Source organism: Solea solea, chromosome 17 (assembly GCF_958295425.1).
Source record: "Solea solea chromosome 17, fSolSol10.1, whole genome shotgun sequence".
NCBI lineage: Eukaryota > Metazoa > Chordata > Actinopteri > Pleuronectiformes > Soleidae > Solea > Solea solea.
The window spans coordinates 11,899,319-11,918,554 of NC_081150.1; the positions used below are offsets into that span (position 1 = coordinate 11,899,319).

Here is a 19,236-nt window from a genome sequence, read left to right on the forward strand (position 1 = left end):
CTAAAAGAGGGCAAATACAACATGCTGTGTTAGCCATCGTGGTGGAGTTTTGCTTAACTTTGCATATTCAAGTCTAATAGAATGCCAACACACTCTGAATGCGGCTGCGGAGACTACACGGAAGCGATTATGCACAGAGCCGAAATACACACAGTGACCTTTAAGGATAGCTACTGTGCATCACATTGTAACGGTTTGGCTAAGATAACCCAAACACAAAGAATACCTGAAGCATAAACATTATTTATGAATACACACAAATCCACTTTCAGTACTTTGGCTCCAGGTTTTTGAAGTTTATGAAGAAGCTAAAAGACGATGTTTACTAAATGTACCCATGACGACATGTAAGCGTCTGCAGATGTCCATTATCAGCTAAGAATATGAGCCAGATCACTTTCCGGTCAATATGCTGTGAATTTACCAATATAGCATCCCGTCTTTTTATTTCGTTTGGCATCGTGTGATTATTGCAGCGCTACATTTCCGCACAATCTCACCACATACATTTAAACCCCGGGAAAGCGTGAACATACCCCTGTGCATTTGCAAAGCCGCAACTGGCACGTATGAAATACCAATGTTTATGATGACAAATCTCTTCCCCGGCTCATTAGAGCCTGAAGTGACAGAACGTACATGGCAGCTGGTTCTCTGAAATGTTGGCAGAAGAGTGGTTTCATCTCAAGAAGAAAAAAGAAAAAACCCCACATTAATAAGAAGACGGAGAAGCACAGCGGACAAAACTGAGCAAAAAAACTCAGCTCCGACAGTAGAGTAAAGGGAGCTCGGCGCTCAGGCACACTTGCTTTTTGGCTGTGTTTGCATTGGCAGTGACACACTCAGACAAGTCTATTTCAGAGATATCCTGTGAACTCATCGAGAGACCCAGACAACACCCTCTGCTCCCCTGAGTGAAAGTGAGAGGATGATAGGAAAGACCCAGAATGGCACAGGAGACAAAGAAATGGAGGAGCACTACAAGAAGACTGAGAAAAAACAACCACTACAAAGCAACACATAACTGTGTCACGGGTGTTGCACATATGAGATGGCAAATGTTAATTTGTCAAGTAAAAACTCCACTTAAATTGCTTTGCTTTTATCTCTGAACATGGTATTTACATGGCTATACATGTATACAAGGCATTTTTATCTTGATTCCAGAAAGCTTGCTCTACTTTATTGCAGAGCAAGAAAAAAAAACAAGGTTAAAGCACATTATAACAACTCCTATCCACAAAGTTGTAGAGAAGTAGTAGAGCACGGTGAACCAGGACAGTATCTCAACCTGGGCAAGTGAGTTTTTAATAAGCAGAAAGAAACACAGAGAGACAGTCACTGTCAACACTGTCAAAGAGAGCGACATGTCAACACAAGGACGGACAGTTACACGGACAAAGAGGGAGAAGTGGGAGGTGGAGGCAGTGGCAGTAAGACACAAGGAACACTAGTCAAACGGAGTAACTAAGCCCTGGTGCGCCTCTGTCAGGGCAGCTCAGATCACGGACAGAAGCAGTATTATAGAGCACTGGGTCTGGCCAAGAGGAAGAACAATAGCTTCTGTGTGTTGCAGTCTCTGGAGCGTCCTAACAGCTGGGAGATAGGAGGTCTGTCTGTGGCTCCAATAAATGGCACGTTAAGGGGTGTTGCACATTGCGCACACATAAATCTTCGCTCTCTGCTTTTTACCAGAATCCCTGACCCACCTTCTTGCCACCTCCTCCTCACGTTGAGAGTCACCACTCATGTAACGCTCATCTTTCTTACTCGTGCTCTCGTGACACATTCATCCGTGAGAGATTGGTTATTCTGTGTTCGCTGCTATCACCCGGTTCCACCTCTGTGGAGAAGGCTAAAGAAAGAGAGATATTCTTCTTGCGAGCATGAGAAACCCAGGGACTGGCAGAGGATCAGAGCAATGTCAACAAACACGAGAGGTCCAAAAGCCCCCACAGGAGGCATGCCAAAGCTCTTCTTTCACGGCGAGGGCTTCTAAAACACATGGAAAAATGAGAACTGAAATCTGTGTAGGAATGTCATCCCTCACAACCAGCATCACATAAAACCAGGGCAAAGTGTTTGGTTATATTCTGGGAATACACCTAAAGGTGAGGCCAGAACAGAGCAATCATTCGATCCTTCCTTCCTAACTTTTCTCATTTTACAACTGTATTCCTGCAAGCTCAAAAACATGCACCATGTCAGTAAGTACACTTGCAAAAGAGCTTTCTGTAAGCTCAACAGCAACGAGGCCTGGGAGCCTAAGCATACATGTATTACCTCATGCACACATCCTCTCAAAACTGAGCAAATGTCTGACGTTTACTTTGTTGAAATGCCATTTTTGGGAAGAGACAAAGACAGAAAAAACATCTTGAAGCCATCTTTTTTTTGACTGGCGTTCGACAACACTGTACTGTATGTGCATGATACCTCTGAGATGTTGTGAAATCTACCTATAGCTTCCATTCCGTCACGTGACGACTTGGATGCCACTGCTGCACACTGATCATTTTAACAGCTGCAAGAGGTCTCAGTCTATTTTGTCCACGGAGCCTGGGCTGTTTTCACGTGCAGAACTCTTTACGTTGCACGTAAATCATTCCGCTAAGACAAGAGAGTTGTCTGGTTATTCCTATGCATCAAAATGACCTTGATTAAAATTAAAATTCGCAATCTTATTTCTTGTATTGGGTCCAGTAGACGTTGTCGATGCAGAGCTGTGAGGCATAGAATCACCACTTACTGTTTATTGATAATAGTGTGGTATTTAGAATCTGAAATGAGGAAAATAATGATTTAATCTTAACATACTAGATGTGCAAGCTCCTTTAAACTTCATACGTAGCTTCTACTAGATCTACACTCTACTTAGCCCAATCTCATCTCTACTTTTCTATAATTACCTTGGCCAAGAAGGTTACGTTTTGGCCATGTTTGTCCGTTTGTCCATCTGTTTGGCTGTAAGCAGTGTAACTCCGAAAAGAAAAGAATGTATGAAGATGACATTTTCTGAGGGTGTAGGAAATGGCCCAAGAAGGGAATGGTTAGATTTGGGTGGCGTTCCAGAAATGGATTTACGTGCTTTCTCTTGTCATTACATGAAGATGATCAAACTGACCTCACTAATCTACTGTCAGGGGCAGCATTTCTACATTTTTCCTCAATGGCTCTGCAGCTGATGCTTCCTACAGTAATTCATCCATCACCAACCAGCGAGCTGAACACACATTTTTTCTGATGTTTCCTTATGGAGTAGATCATAAAACGTAATAATATGGTCATATACCACACAGCACCACAGGGACTGACACCATGTCATGCAAACGGCTATCTCTAAACTGTCAACAACTGTAAAAAAAAAGAAAAAAGGGAAAAAAAAGGTGATCCTAGCCACTAAAAGGACACTGCTCCTTCTCGTGCCCACTTTTTTTGTTGCTGCTATTGAAGTAGTACAAAGAAGGTTTCATATTTCGTAAAGCATGATTTTCACTGGGCTGACGGATTACCATCCCCCATGACTGCAAACCAACGCTGACTGAAATAGACCCCAGCCCCAATCCTCCTCTATCTGAGGCGAGTCGGTGCATTCTTAGTGGGGGGAATTAAATCACGTATTGCCGATGTCAGCGGTTCGTCTAAATTGTGCCGTAGCACACAGAGAACTCAACAACTCGCGGGGGAATTGAATGCACTAACATATGTGGCGTTTGCCCCCCTTCTTTCAGCTCATTTGTGTGGGGCATTGCAAATATTTGCACTCCGGTTTCTCACCAGTATGATATGCCTGAATTATGTCAAGATGCTGCTGCTGCTGCTGCTGCTGCAGGAGCTCCTCATGCAGATGTGGAGCGCTGCAGTTCATCACCCATCAAACCGTCCTGTTACACATCTGCACGTTGAATTACTCATTTATAACCATGCACGTTGCTGATTCCGGGCCACACGAGAGTCTAAATCGTGTCAACATTGCCACCTTTGTCACCTGTGCCCCGGGTTAATGTGGCAGTAGTCATAAATGGCCAGGCAGTGTTGAATTACCGGGAGCGTTAATAGTCAAGCTGCTGCTGCTGCTGCTGCTCCAGTTTAAGTCTAAGGTCACAACATGGAGGCTCGGTGTTTTATGGCAGTTTGTTGGTGTTGTGGTAAATATGCAATAACGTTGAGGCAAAAGTCACATTTTCAGGTTAGAGTAGAAAACGTAAGTTATCACGGTAAAGAATGTTAATAATTATTTTATTTTTTTTACCTTATACGTTTGTTTAAAATCCCCGTTATGTCCTTTCCATCCTCACTAAGCAGCAGGGCATGCCTCCGAATCCAGCGCTTTAAATCCCCGGCTCGGATCCATGATTGTACTGTTCCTTGAATCAAATGTACTCCTGCTGGAAGAGGCGGCGGCGGAGACCAACGTAGGGACTTTTTGCCAAAGGGATTCTCCGATAAAATACTGATGAATGCAGCAAAAACGTCGGTCTATTTGAGACGGGAATGAATTAAGTAAGATAATAAAAAGCTTCACGTCCATCTATATGCGACACGTATAGCCTGTCCAACGCATAAAAGGCGAAACAGCGTTCAATAGCAGAGGAACTACCCCGTTATTATCCGCGGTGATGGTACGAGCCACTCTATTGTTGGGGCGCGAGAAAGCATCCCGTGCAACTGATATGCGGTCGTGGGTTCCTCGTGGGACTTTTACGCTCTCTGTGTTGGTTTATAGTCTGAATCTGTCACTTCGTGTTGTCTCGTGTTGTTGATTACAATGAGGAATATTCGATTGAATTCTTCATTACAGACTATGTCGACCTCCTGTGCTGTGTTGTTAGTGATGAACAACTGTACCAAAAAAAACGTTTCACTGTGAACATCTTAGGTTTTCTTTCATTATGCTATGACATGTTTTTTTTTAAACTATTGACACATTGAAGATTAAATGCAATTTTATGATGCATGTTTATAATTCAGATTTTTATAATATTGCCATACTTTCATAGGTCATGTGTTTTCAACCTAGTTTAATTTCCTTTCAACCTAGTAAAATAAATTCATTTCATTTCAACATTTCATAGTTAAATACATACAGATCTTAAATGTGATCCCATGTTTATTCTGATGTTATATTTATTTATTTATTTGTTGTGTTACAATATGAATGTTTATATGCGACTACTGGACTTAAAGTGCTTTGGAATCATAAGCTAGCCAAAGTAAGAGGATAAATGTGGTGTAAAATATACATTTTGGTTAAAATCTTCAAGTAACCTTACTTTTAGAAAGTAACGCTTTTGTTTTCCGTTTTACTTTTTATTGCTTGCCATAGCGGAAGTGCCGCCCTCCTGCTTCCGTCGAATTCACAACATCAAACATGTCTGCCGCCATAAGTTCCCTCGTTTCTTACGGCACCGATTCCGATCCCGAAAATGAGTCGGAATCTAATACCAGTTCCGATAATGTGGATCCGATGGACCCGGACGCTATGGCCCACCTCAAACCACTACCGTCTGGACAGTCGATGTCGTTGGCTGTTCTCAATTCTGCCCCTGAAGTTGCCGTCAAGGTAAGCTAACCTAGCTAGCTATCGTTAGCTTAACATTAAACAACGATGGTGGCTAAATTCTTAAACAATATACACTGTCCTTTTGGGCAGTTAGATAATTAATGCATTTATATTTAATTTAGTTAGTGCTAATAGTAAAGCTTGACTGATTTAGTCTTTGGAATTAGTGTCATTGTCGAATTCGTATATAAGTTCTAATTTAAACGTGATAGAACAAAGTGGATTCTCCTTTCAAATACTAAACATGCATTTACTGATTTGTGCATCTTCATGGCAGGAGTCTGTCGAGACAGGCACACACCTGGACCCTTCGCTGAAAGAAGTCACTCACAACCCCACATTTGAGACGCTGTTTGCACCCGAGGTAATGTAACTCCAAGATCAAGTAATATGTATAATAACTAAAAAAATTAGGATACGAAATATAATCTGATATATGTGAGTTTTTATGACCTGTGTGATACCTATAAACTTATAGTTGCTGAACTTCTCATGCTGCTAAGTCATCACACCCAAATCTCAACTGTGTGATGGTGCGACATTTTTGAATGCTACATGTATACACACTCAGGCAGTGTAGTGGATTTTCCAAGATCAGGTCCTCTACCAGAGTTTATGTGCAGTATCTTAGCTGCTGTTGTTACTGGAATCTGTTGGAGCAGTACGGTTGCAACCAACCATTATTTTTCATAATTGATTGATTTGACGGTTATTGTCTCAATTAATCAAATACTTGTTTGGTGTGTAAAATGTCCGAAATTATGGTGTTTTTGAATGTTCTGTTTTCTCCACAAATCGAAATTATTCAGTTTCAATGATTTCAAAGAAACCAGAAAATTCAGATTTAAGAAGCTGAAAAATCAGCAAGATTGTTTTAATGATTCAGAATAAAACAGAGTAATTGATTATCAAAAAAGTTGAATAATGGTTGCAGCCCTATTTTAGGGATTACAGCGCCTAGTGCTCCTGTCACCACTGGGACCACAGTTGCTGTTACTCGCCACATATTCTCTAATTTCTCTTTCAACCCTTGGTATTTTTCAATATTCTTATGTTCCTTCTCCTTGATAGTGCCGTTGCTTGGGATTGCCACATCCCTCACCCCTGCCCTCTTTTGCCGTTTATCAGTAACCACTATGTCTGGTTGATTAGCCACCAAATTGGTCTCAGCGATGCTGTCAGTGGGGATAGCTGGCAGTGCCAAGTTCAAGTTGTCTAGTAGAGATTCTGATGCTACTTTCTTTGGGTTTGATGATGGATTCTTCCCCCGTGCCCCACTGCCCAATCTCTAACTGTGATTTTAAGTTCCTCTTGTGGACATAGCTAGCAGTGGACACAGCTAGCAGTGTTTTGGTTAATCTAAATGTTGGGTGTTGGGTGTACACTGGTCCTACATTCTCTGCCCTTCTCACTGGGGTTTATCTTAGAGTAGCATTCTGTAAGATTTGTATTATCTCCTTTAGTTCGTCTATGCAGTAGCCACCTTCTCATCGGGTTGTGACTTTCATTGTATTTTGAATCAGACTCGTTAAGTTTGAATCAATGAAAAGGAGCATACCTGCTGTTGTTCCTTGTGAGGGTGCATAAAATGTAGCATTCTAATAATATCTTGTATCACTTTCTCACAGTTTGGGCCAATGAACCCATATAAATCCCAGCAGATGGCTGCCCCCAGGAACATGTTGTCTGGCTATGCAGAACCTGCTCACGTCAACGACTTTATGTTTGAACAGCAAAGGAGGACCTTCTCCACCTTTGGTAAGCCAATGTCTGACCTCTATCATCAGCGTGGGTGAATTAATCAATAAATGGACCCCCATTTGAATTTTAATGACCCTTTTATAAATCTCTCCACTCAAGGTTATGCGTTAGATCCCTCTGTCGACACACACCAGGTATCCTCAACTGGCTTCATCGGTGCAGTAGATGAGGCTGAGAAAAATAAAGGTAATAAATAACAGTAATTCATTTTTTAAGTGTTTTGTTTGCATCTGAATGTGTAAATCCTATTATATGCATTTTAATGTCCTTTGTCTGTGCCCTGAAGGTTTAACTGTGTTTGAGAGTGGACATAAAAAATCAGAGAAAAGGAAAAAGGTTAAAGGTGGAGATGCGGAAGAGATTGACAACTTCCTTGGACCCTGGGCTAAATATGCAGATGAGAAAGATCTGGCGAAACCATCTGAGGTATTTTTTGGGGTTTTGTATTTATTATAAAATAATGTTGAAGAATGCTTTTAAGATTAAAGTTAAAATTCACTCAGTCTTTGAACACAAGTGTTCAGGTGTAACTCTGGTCGGTTATTTTTTCTTTACAGGAAGAGAAGAAAGAGCTGGATGAAATCTTGGCCAAGAGACAGAAGAAAGGAAGGAATGAAGAAGATGCTCCAGCAGAGGAGAAGACCGTTCTCCATGGTATAGGGTTCTCTCTCATTTTAACATTTGAGTGTTTATGCACTCAGTGACATGATGAACAACTAAAGTGAATGCACAGAGCATTGCAAACAGCAGTTGCAAAAAACATCTCAGCAATCAGTTAATCAGCTACTGTGGTGCTTTTGATGATATCAAAAGTTAGCTGGATTATATATATATTTGCACAACAACTCTTTTTCCCTAGTTTTTGTATTCAGATTTGTTAATCTGATTATAAAAACGATGCTTTAAAACAAGGTATCATGAAGCCACAGGATTTATTCACAGGCCTTGTTCCTCTTCTTCCCACAGTTAAAGACATGTATGATTACCAGGGCAGGTCTTACCTTCATGCACCACAGGACGTGGGCACCAACCTGCGCTCTGACAATATTCCAGACAAGTGTTATCTGCCTAAAAAACAGATTCACGTCTGGTCTGGACACACTAAGGTCAGTGGGGAATCTTTGTGGTTGTCTTTGAATGTTGCTTTTTCTAATCTTTTCACTACAAATGCGCTGCTTGTGATAAGGTCTACTACTGCAGTGTTGGTAAAAAATACATTTCAGTCATTTCATACAAATACAAAAGAAAATTCAGAGGCAGACCCAAAACCAGGGCGCTTTTGAATAAAATGACACTGCCTCATACGCACAGTATGTTCTTGAAATATCGGAGATTATTCTGTCTCATTCAAAACACTGTCTTTATGATTTAGATGGGTAACTCCCAAGAAAGATACAAAGAGTATGAAAGGCTAATAAGCATTTGGAAGTGCTGATTTTGAGATAATTGGCGGCACTGTGCTGCACAGAATCGGCAGAGTTTGGAGAAACCATATCAAGAGTCTTTAAGAGTCTCTGTAATTGTGCTGCCCTGTTTGCATTATGACTCAAATGATATTGCCCCTTAAAACTGCTTAATTAGCACAAGTCTGGTCCCTGTCCAAATGATCAATATCAAGATGATGAATATACACTGTGTTTTATGTGCTGGGAATTGAGATGGAAAATATAGAGACTATAATTTTTTGTTAACCAATCAATGTGTTTTCTAGGGTGTCAGTGCAATCCGATTGTTTCCTAGCTCTGGTCATCTTCTGCTCTCCTCCTCCATGGATTGTAAGATCAAGGTAAATACTTCAGCTAACCATCACAGTAACTGACACGTTGAACTGTACAAAATGAGGTTGATTTGGTTGGCCGTCGTGATCAAGTGTCTGGGCTTTTTGGTGTTGCTGGTCTATTTTAACTTGTTCATTTATTTACTTCTTTCCACAGCTGTGGGAGGTGTACAATGAGAGGAGGTGCGTACGGACATTTATTGGTGAGTAAGCAGAGTTCTGTTACATTTTGACATGCAACGGTGTTGATCATCAGCAAACATGAAACACAAACTATGCTCGAAGTCTTAAAATGCAACTTGCCTTTTGGCAAATACACAGCAGTCACAGACTGAAACTCAGAACTCTGTGAGAAATAATGACATGCCTGCTGACCGTTGACAGAAAGTGTGGAGTTTTTTTTTCTTGACTAGATTGGGTTTGTGGGGGGGGGGGTGTTAGGCTAATGCATGCAGGTCACTCTCAGAGACAGCATGCTGTCAGAATAGAGATTGTTTGCAGCCATGGTTGTGCTTGTCAGCTCCTTCACAGAATATGCATAATTCAGTAGTCCAGGGGCAGAAGGAAACGAACAGGCAAGGTAGAGCACAAGGGACAGAGAGAACCTAGTGTACAAGAGGAGAGAGAGAGAGCACAATTTAAGAGTGAATAAACTGGCTGGAGTCACTGTCTGGTAAAGGTGTGTGTAGGAGAGGTGGCAGAGATGGAGGTATGGATGTTATTTGAAAAAGAAATATTGGCAACATTAGAAGTGAATGGTTACAATGATGAAAACATGCTCGGTTTTCACTTTGTTGTTGCTAATGTGCTTTGAGTTTGATCTGTTGTCTGCTACATTTTGTCTTTTACAAGAGTACAACAATTTCTTTATCTTCCTGTGTTCTGCCTTATTCAGTCCCTCCAGGATTTGGCAATGTTGCAATTGCAGCAATTAAACCAAACGCCATTGGGCAACCAAGTGACAGAGGCTGTTTTATCATTCGTCAGTGATCAGTCTTTCTCAAATGGTGGGTTAGGACCAAAAAGTGGTTCACAGGGACTGGATACTATCTGGATATGTTGTGTTCAGCTGCTCCTCGCTCCTCTCTACTCTCCACAAACTCAGTGAGCTGCAGACACTGGGGACTTTTTTACTGTAAAATTCACTTTATTTTCTAACGAGCGTTGAACTCTGAAAGAAACCGCGACTTCACACTGCCACTGCACAATAAGGAGAGAGAGAAAGAGAGATTCTGAATGGAGGAAATGAGAACAAACTCGGAGCAGTGACTCAGACACTGAACACATTTTTCTGATCATTATGATGTAGTGGTTACAATTTAAAAAAAAAAATGCAGTTGCCTCGCTCACTCTGTTCACAATCAGCATTTCCTAGATTAACAACATCGTTTAACTCGTTGTACTTTCATTTTAGACTTTAATGCCCAATAGACATGAAACTTCCTGCTTATTATCTTTTAATTAAATAAACCGTAATAGGAGTTTGAACATAATTTGAAATGCATTTTGTCAGAATCATCGAAATTATAGGAAAACACGGGTAAAACTTTAGGCCGGGGGGACGTGTATGAATGAGTATGCACATCATTTTGTGTATTTTTATGAACAGATGCAGGCTGAGATAAAGGGTATAATTGTGTGCCATATTTTCAGAGGTTTGTGTATTTGTGTTCCTGTGTACACACACACACACACACACACACACACACACACACCTCAAGGCTGTCTGCAGCTTCAGCGGCATTGTCTTTGGTCTGTCAGCAAGCAGTGTAAGAGCTTGTGAACAGGTAGACACTTAGCCACACTGGGGCCTGTTATTGCCGTGGAAACGGCACAACCCCGTTTGTCAGCTTTAATAAGGGACGCATATGTGTGCATGGATCCCCTCGGGACCTCACATCACCTTCGCTGTACAAGGAAGAAAGACATAAAGGTTGCATAGATGAGGATAAGAAGGAGTTTAAATGAAGAACACATGAACATAACTTTTTCTCTTTAGGTTAATTTTAAGGGTTCCACCTATCGCCTTCGAAAGCCCAATTCATCTTTCCTTCTTCAAATATATTGTTAAATAAAGGGAGGAAGCAGAAGGAGACTGGGAACAAGACTGGAATGTTTAACCAAATATGTGTATCATTTAATTTGTTTGTTCATTTACTCCGTGTCTTAGGCCACAGCAAAGCAGTACGAGACATTTGCTTCAACAACAGCGGGACCCAGTTCCTCAGCGCTGCCTATGACCGCTATCTGAAACTGTGGGACTCTGAAACAGGTAAGATGTTCACTGAGCCACAGTTTGTTCTTCTGTACCTGTACACATAGCTTCCAGTTCAGATCTGCTTCAAAAGTAACTCCTCTCCTCTGCATGTTTTATATAAAAATTCATACTTAAATATACTGATCTTTCATTTGACAGTCAAGAGTCTACAAGCTTTAGTGATAATAAACTCAATATCTTGATTTATTTTTGTAATAGAAGTAGCAATCAGTCTCATGTGAAATTTGTTTGCAATATTGTTTTATTAAAAAGGGACTCTTACATTTTTTTATTATTATTATTATTTGTTTTTAATTATTATTCTGAAGTTGCACTGTGCCACTGTCAGATATGAACATTTTATAAGTATATGTTCAAAATGGGTAAAATAATGTCCCTGCAAGGTAGAACAAAGTTTTGAGGCTTGTAGAAAGCTGAAAACTTGCATGCATTTTTAATGTTGTTTACATTTTGTGTACAGGTTTGTATTTGGTTTCATAGTATCCCCGAGAAGAAATACATTTTATAGTTAAAATTAATTCAAACTGTCCATTATTTAACACTATATAATATGTAGATTGCTACCAAAATAAGGTTAGTCCCAAACCTATATTTCACTTTCCTATGTATTGTTAGGTTTGTTGAAATTCTATCTTCTGTTGTAATAGAAGTGAATGACACCAGACTAGGTAAGAACATCTTATATAATATAAAACACAGTCTGACACAAACTCAAAATGCAGTCGGCATCTGTGACTCAATTTCAGCGTGGGATTTCATGTGATCCATGTTTGTATGATTGTATTGAATTTTTCCAAAATGTTTTCTGGCTTTAGACAAGCGCTTATCTAAAAATGAACCCAAGTTATAAGTGATTTCCTGTGTGTGTGTGTGTCTTAGCAATTTCAATGGTCCCTGTTCAGAGTGGTGCTAACCTTTCCCATCAGCTTTCTCATCTTTATTTCCACCCTCTGAACTCAAAAGTGCCATTCCAGCAGAGGGCAGACAAGAGTCAAATCCCTGACTTGTTGATTAAAGGATCCATGTGAAGCCATATGTTCCAAGTGCTTGTGTTAACAGTTAATTATTTACTGCATTTGTGTAGCACCAGCAAGAACAGGGACCCTTACAGTTCACATACACACAAGTAACTGTGTGTAGGAGGTAGTATTTTCATCTTATTCCAGATTTTCTTTTGTCTACACCACAGAAAAATGGTGTTAGTGAAAACCCCTCTATTTCAAACTTTAATGCCGTTTGATTTTTGCTGCCATTTTGATTTCATGATCAGCTCTAACAGTGGTGGAAGCATTTGCCCCAAAGTGCTTCAACTTTGCTGAATGGGCAAAAGCAAAAATGACTCACTTGCTACTGTCAGCAAGAACAGAACATACAACATTGAAAATTGCAAGGCTGTTGTTGCGTCTTAAACAACCTTCTTTTTCTTTTTTTTTATTCCTGAAAGGCCTCTGTGGATTATGTGTGGAGCTTTGACTTTCAGTTCTCTTTCCTCCACAGGCCAATGTATCTCCCGCTTCACCAACAGAAAGGTACCATATTGTGTGAAGTTCAACCCAGACGAGGACAAGCAGAGCCTTTTTGTGGCCGGCATGTCCGATAAGAAGATTGTCCAGGTAACAATGTTGTGTCCTGCACTGTGAACGATTTAGTGCGGCTCCTTTCCCCACCTCTTGTGTTTCTTAGCTGAACATGCACATTCGAATGCTTGTCTATGCTCCCATGTGCCCAAATTCATATGAATTCCACATGTCAAATTTGTTCCAATGGTGCATAGGCTGATTGAGTAGACCAGGCGATTAATCAGTGTGGAGAAGACGCTTAATCTGTGAAACAGTGTTGAAATCCATAACTACCATATAATACTGTCAGCTAGACAATTTCTAGCACTCAGAAAATAGCCATTATTGGATGGTGAACTCATAAAAGCTTGGATTTATGCAGCAGTAACAACCTGAGAGAGAAAATAGGTATTAAGTGGAATACAAATTTACTTTCCACCTTACTTTCCTTTGTAATGATGTGTTTTAGAGATCCCAAACATCAGTTCAGCTTTAGTTGAAATTAGGCGTTTATGTCCATAAACATAAACGTTATTATACGTTATTATAAATGTCTGGCACAGCGTGCAAGGTTCGGAGTACAGATTGCCGCTTTTTGAACAGCCCAAAGAAAATGTTTTTAAATAAAGAGCAATTCATTTAATTACATTTTTAAAAAACGTAATTTGGACTGAAATCAATCCTGTCTGTTTGTTGTCTGAAGGCCAATTTGATGTGGTTGGATTAGTTTTTTTACATTTTAATGTTTCTTAGTGTTTCACATGTCATTTTCCATTCACTCCCACATGCCCATCATTTGAGTTTATGTTCGGTTTCTTTTCACAGTTTTTACCTTACTCACCGTCTTTTCCATTTCCCTTTGCCACCTTCTGTCCCTCTGACAGTGGGACAGCAGGACGGGCGAGGTAGTTCAGGAGTATGATCGCCACCTGGGAGCCGTCAACACCATCACCTTCGTGGATGAGAATCGTCGGTTTGTCAGCACGTCAGATGACAAGAGTCTTCGAGTTTGGGAATGGTTAGTACAAGCTCCTTAAATACTGATGCTGTATTTTAAATTTGACTGTACTGCTTTATTGTGTTTGTTGCAATGATTACAAGCTTCCCAATACTGACTTGCATTGGGTTGCATTGTAAGTATAACATAGGGAAAATTAGTCAAATTCACAGCCAAAGTCATTAAAACAAATTATTTATTTGTATATGTGATTGCCAGGTTGTTGACTCTTTGTGTTTTAGAGGACATTTTGTTACCGTATCTGTATATATGCATTCTGTATTCCCCACTGTTTTGTGGTCAAGTCACGGTCTTGAACTAGGGCTGAAAGATTTTGAATAAGTCTCTAATTGCGATTATTTTCGACGGGATTTGTGATTGCGATATCAGAGTGATTCATTTCATTTTCATCTGAAAAAAAAACATGTTTAAAATGATTGCTTTGTGATATCTGTGCAGATCAATAAGAAACAAAGATTTTCTCTCCAGTCTGTAGAATGAGATATATATAGGTCAAGACAAACATTTATTTAATGACATTCTCCTTTTTAAAAATGTCCTTCCAGTTTCTTTTTCGACATAGATACTTTAGAAATAAGCCATACATTTGTTTTTATCAGAAAACAAATGTCTTATGTATTTGGAGAAACTGTGGTGATAAATACATATTTATTGTTATTTATTTCACACATATAAATATTTAAAGACCAGCTGATAAAAGAAGCTTCCTGTGGATTCTTTGAAGGAGGACATTTTGTGTAACCCCCCCATCACCATTTTGTTATATGAAAAATGTATATTTGTATATTTTTCCACACATTCTGTAAGTCAGGGTTAAAGAATTTGCCCACAAATATGTGGCGTAAAAGAAACATTTCCCCGGGGTCTACTGTAGGAGAGTTGGGCTCCCACAGTCTTTTTTATTTTTTTTTAAGTGCAGCGTGGGAGCGAGCGGGCGAATGGTATGCTGGTCTAAAGAGCGGCTTTACTGTCCCTCTTTCTCCCACGGATACCACCTGGCTCTTGGCTCTTGTCTCCCTCCTCCTCCTTCGTTTAGCTGATCCTCCTCTTGAGAGCTGTTACAAAGCAGCATTAGTCCAAATTGACCAGAACAGTCTCATATCGCAATAGAAGCTGATACTGGCAGATAGGGCCAGGGGTCAGAGGAAATGCTACATGGTTAGAGAAAGACCGTATTTGATGTACTTTGACTGTGCTGCCTCACTAAGTACATATTTCATTTCCATTTTAGTTGGGCTGAACATTATGGCACATAAATAATATTACTAGTCCACATTAAATCCAAATATTTACATATATTTATACATATGTTAACCCTACAGTGCATATAGTCCCATCAGAAGGATGATTTGATTAGTTCCCGCAACGTTTGTCCGCCCGAGTAGAACGCACCGTTTCTAAACTCGGAATGAAATCACTTTAGCACCTCACCTCTTTTGCTCTCTCTCTCTCTCTCTCTCTCTCTCTCTCTCTCTCTCTCTCTCTCTCTCTCTCTCTCTCTCTCTCTCTCTCCCTCTCTCCCTCTCCCCCTACCCCCTCTCATCAGACACTGAAGCACATCTTGCGTCTAAATGTGCCTATAACACATTCTAAGGGCAGTGGGCTAGATAAGCAGGTGTGTGTATATGTAAATTTCTTTTCTTTTTTTGTCTGATGAGCATAGAAGCAAGGCTCATGCTGGTGCTCAGCTCATTAGCAGCTTAAAAATATCTGTGACAGTTTGTACCTGACACAGCAGTATCGTGATTTATTGCGTTCCACGTAGAACAAGTCACCATGCGTTAAAGGTATTCAAGATGTAGCCCACTCCTACTGTATCACTCCTGACATTCAGCCTAATTGCTTTACTAAAGGTCAACCTAAATGCAGATATTAAATACGTTCTCAAGGCAACAAAACATATACGATGTTTATTTTGGAGGCTTAGAAGAGGGGACTGGAGTTTACAGACAAACAGGCCCCTTTAATGCCTGAGTGTGTGGTGTGCACACTAAATCCCTGTGTTTTATCAACATTTCTCATTTATCAGTTCTTCAAAGGTCCATTTTTGGTGTTGCGTCCCGGAGATTTTAGTTCTCAGAGAAAGAGACAGCTGTAGCTCCACTTTAAGCAGATAACAAGATGAGTTTAGTGCTATCGCTGTAAGATTGATTCCACCTGGATTTTCTTGCCTCCACCACTGCCTCCTCAGCAACGAGCCTTTTTGAGATGTGAAAGCAGCTGCCTGTTCAACAAAATCACACCTTCTTTTTGAAAGTTTTTCATTTGACGTCTTCGTCCTTCACGTCCTTTTCTCATCCAGTGTGTGTTAACCGTCTTCCAGGGTCCTCACGATGCTTTGTGCCTCTTTTTCAGGGACATCCCCGTGGACTTCAAGTACATTGCCGAGCCCAGTATGCATTCTATGCCAGCTGTGACACTCTCTCCCAATGGTGAGTAGTTAAATCACAGCAAAACACTCACAGACACTCAGCCAGGCGGGCAGCACAGAGGACTCAGGAGAGCATACGCCTAGACTACCAGATTGAATTTTCTGGCCGTAGCTCAGCTGAACACAAACATGGCAGGCTCAGTTCAGTCGAATTTGAGGTACGATCAGGAAACGTCCACGGGCATTCACCGGGAGCAGAATTGGGTGTAATTAGGCAATCAAGACAGGGATACATGCATTCATTCACACACACACGCACACACGCATGCGTACATACATAACCAATTCTGTCCAGTCGTTTATTTGCTCCGGGTGCGCCAGCTGCCACAAATGCCCCACAGAGCGCAGTTCAAACACTCCAGCGTGTCTTAATGCAGTGCTGTGAGGGAGTGAACAGCAGAGTACACAGCAGCCAGCAGTTTCAATTAATGACATGTCAGTGTGCTGCAGTGGGGATAAAAGCAACTTAAGCGAGTAAACACAGGGATTTAAGTTCACTGTCGCTGTGTTGACAGATTTCTGTCGGCCAGCCTGTGGAAATGTGTGCAATTCAAGTCCTGGTGATTCGGGTGATACAGGTTAACCAGTGTCAAGGCGATTTTAATGAAAAGGGGCTCAGAAAATTGCCAATTAGACAGTTGGTTTTGCTTCATTTTGGTGCTATTTGTCTACTGTTTGGTGCTATGGGCATTTCTTTGCAACCACAAACACAACAGGAGCGAATAACCAAGTTTTGTGAGCATCACGTCAACAGAAGTAACAGATGTCGACTTGTGTAAATCAGGAATTCCCTGTTGGATCCAACAAACACTGTCAAACTAAACCGTTCATTTGTTCCCCCTCTCTCTTTCTTCCTAGAGTTTCCCTATTATGTGCCTTTCTCATTCTCGTCCTCCCTGTGGGCAACATTCATATTTATCCCAACATGATTTGTTTCTTCTCAGCTTGGGATTAATGAATGTGTTTTTAGTGGCAAACTATTGCATTTCCTCTAATGCCCAACTGGCGCCATGCCCACACAGCCCCACCCCACGACCACATTCACAGCCAACCAGAGTCCACTGGTGTAATTAGAGTGAAGATCATTCCTCATCGTACATGTGTGGGCTGGAGTGTTTTACTTATTTGTTTGAGATGACGGTGTAAGAAGACGGCGTCTGTGTCTGTCTCTGTCTCTGTCTCTCACTCACAAACAAACATGCATAAAGTAGCACTAGTGCGTTTTCTCATACCACATTAATAATTTCCGTCATGTTTTCTTTCGGTAAGTGCACTGAGTCATGTAATGCTTTGACACTGAAGTGCTGGCTCACTTTATCAAATAGATAGGAACCAGTCATTGATGAAAAAACACTTTTCATTTTTTCCACAGCAATTCTGCCAAACCAGAGTGTCACCCAGTCGCACTCAAATCTCCACTTTTTTTTCTTGGCTTTTGTTGGAATTGTGGTCTTGATGTCCTGTTGTCTGAGCTGTTACAGTGCGAGGTTAGCACACACTAACAAGTGATCAACGGCATCAAGATACCACATTAAAAATGTTACTAATTTGACAAACTACACAAACCGGTCAAAAACCTAAAGCTTGGAGACATTTATTTTCCGTGATACTTATTGCACTGTGATACTGATTTGTTTGTCTGTCTCTTGCTCCAGGTAAATGGCTTGCGTGTCAGTCCATGGACAACCAGATTCTTATATTTGGAGCCCAGAACCGCTTCAGACTGAACAAGAAGAAGATCTTCAAGGGTCACATGGTTGCTGGCTATGCCTGTCAAGTGGACTTCTCCCCCGACATGAGGTAACGATACGGGCAATCGTTTTGTGATTGAGGCTCCACTCTGAGAAAGCCCATTAACGGTTTATAATAGTTGATTATGATATGCTGCATTTTTAATGAGTCATGGAACCATTTAATTCCTTTGAATTTGGTCTGACCTTGAGCTCTGGGAAACGGCCTTTTTACATCATCTGTTTTATAAACTCTACAAGGAGATGTCACTTCAACACATTTAGCCAAATGCACGTAAAAACCCGTTTTCAGCCACATGCACCCATGTTTGTGAACAGGTGTCTCCACTGCCTTCCAGTAACCATAGCAACACAGCAAATCCTGGCGAGACCAAATACCAAAAATTTCACAACTCCTACCTTTTGGCAGGTGAGAAGGAGCGAGAAGTCATTTTTAGCAGAGCAATAATCTTTTCCCTCTCTCTCTTCCTTTCGACCAGCTATGTGGTTTCAGGAGATGCAGACGGAAAGCTGAATATTTGGGACTGGAAGACCACAAAGCTTTACCACAGGATCAAGGCTCATGACAAGGTCTGCATCAGCGCCTTGTGGCATCCACACGAAACCTCTAAGGTCATCACCTGCGGCTGGGATGGACAAATCAAACTTTGGGATTAGAAAGTGCTTAAGGTTGTGAATGTAGGAGACCAGAGTTAGTTTGCCCCAGTTTTTTTTTGTTAAGTGGAAGCCACAGGACTGGTATCCAGTCTTATTGTAGCGGTGTCAGTCTACCCTGAGAGCTCAAGATATAAAATTCATGTAATATCTGTACAAAGATGAGTGCAAGCTTACTTTTAAAAATAGTTTCTACAGCAAGAGACACATTTGAGGGATACTTTGGCAGTTGTCTTTTTTTCTTTTCTTTTTTTTATGGAAGTGTTTTCATTTTAATTGGCAGTGTTGACTGTGGAATAACTTTGTCTTTTTTGTTTTCATTTTTTCTGACCATCCCTTTTTGGAAATAAACATTCTGTGCATTTTACATTCTTGTGAAGTGAAAGAAGCATTTCATCAATAATCCAGCGCAAACTTGTGACGACGAAATTGAGACACCTCTTT

General features: G+C 40.8%; 2 protein-coding genes across 4 annotated transcripts in view; one reads left to right on the forward strand and one right to left on the reverse strand.

The window, feature by feature from the left end:
• wasf1 (WASP family member 1) overlaps positions 1–4,538 on the reverse strand; it is a 52,612-nt gene extending 48,074 nt beyond the window's left edge. The window contains exon 1 of one of the 3 annotated variants that reach the window (XM_058612811.1): positions 4,253–4,538. The gene's annotated coding sequence lies outside the window, so the exon portion shown is untranslated. The remainder of the gene's footprint in view (positions 1–4,252) is intronic. The other 2 variants (XM_058612808.1, XM_058612810.1) reach the window with 2 other exon arrangements.
• Positions 4,539–5,343: 805 nt separating this feature from the next.
• Positions 5,344–19,159, forward strand: cdc40 (cell division cycle 40 homolog (S. cerevisiae)). The gene is made up of 15 exons (XM_058613099.1): positions 5,344–5,563; positions 5,841–5,927; positions 7,192–7,321; positions 7,424–7,510; positions 7,611–7,750; positions 7,882–7,978; positions 8,291–8,430; positions 9,036–9,110; positions 9,259–9,304; positions 11,272–11,373; positions 12,877–12,992; positions 13,823–13,956; positions 16,312–16,388; positions 18,043–18,187; positions 18,618–19,159. The coding sequence occupies exons 1-15, from the start codon at positions 5,372–5,374 to the stop codon at positions 18,793–18,795; spliced, it is 1,746 nt and encodes a 581-aa protein (XP_058469082.1). The 5' UTR covers positions 5,344–5,371; the 3' UTR covers positions 18,796–19,159.
• The last annotated feature ends 77 nt before the right edge of the window (positions 19,160–19,236 follow it).

Bases quoted from the DNA above. Each gene is read 5' to 3' on its own strand.
- cdc40 (XM_058613099.1), top strand. From the start codon at position 5,372: ATGTCTGCCGCCATAAGTTCCCTCGTTTCTTACGGCACCGATTCCGAT. The intron at 13,957-16,311 runs GTTAGTACAAGC...CCTCTTTTTCAG, and splicing joins AGTCTTCGAGTTTGGGAATG to GGACATCCCCGTGGACTTCA. The intron at 16,389-18,042 runs GTGAGTAGTTAA...CTCTTGCTCCAG, and splicing joins TGTGACACTCTCTCCCAATG to GTAAATGGCTTGCGTGTCAG.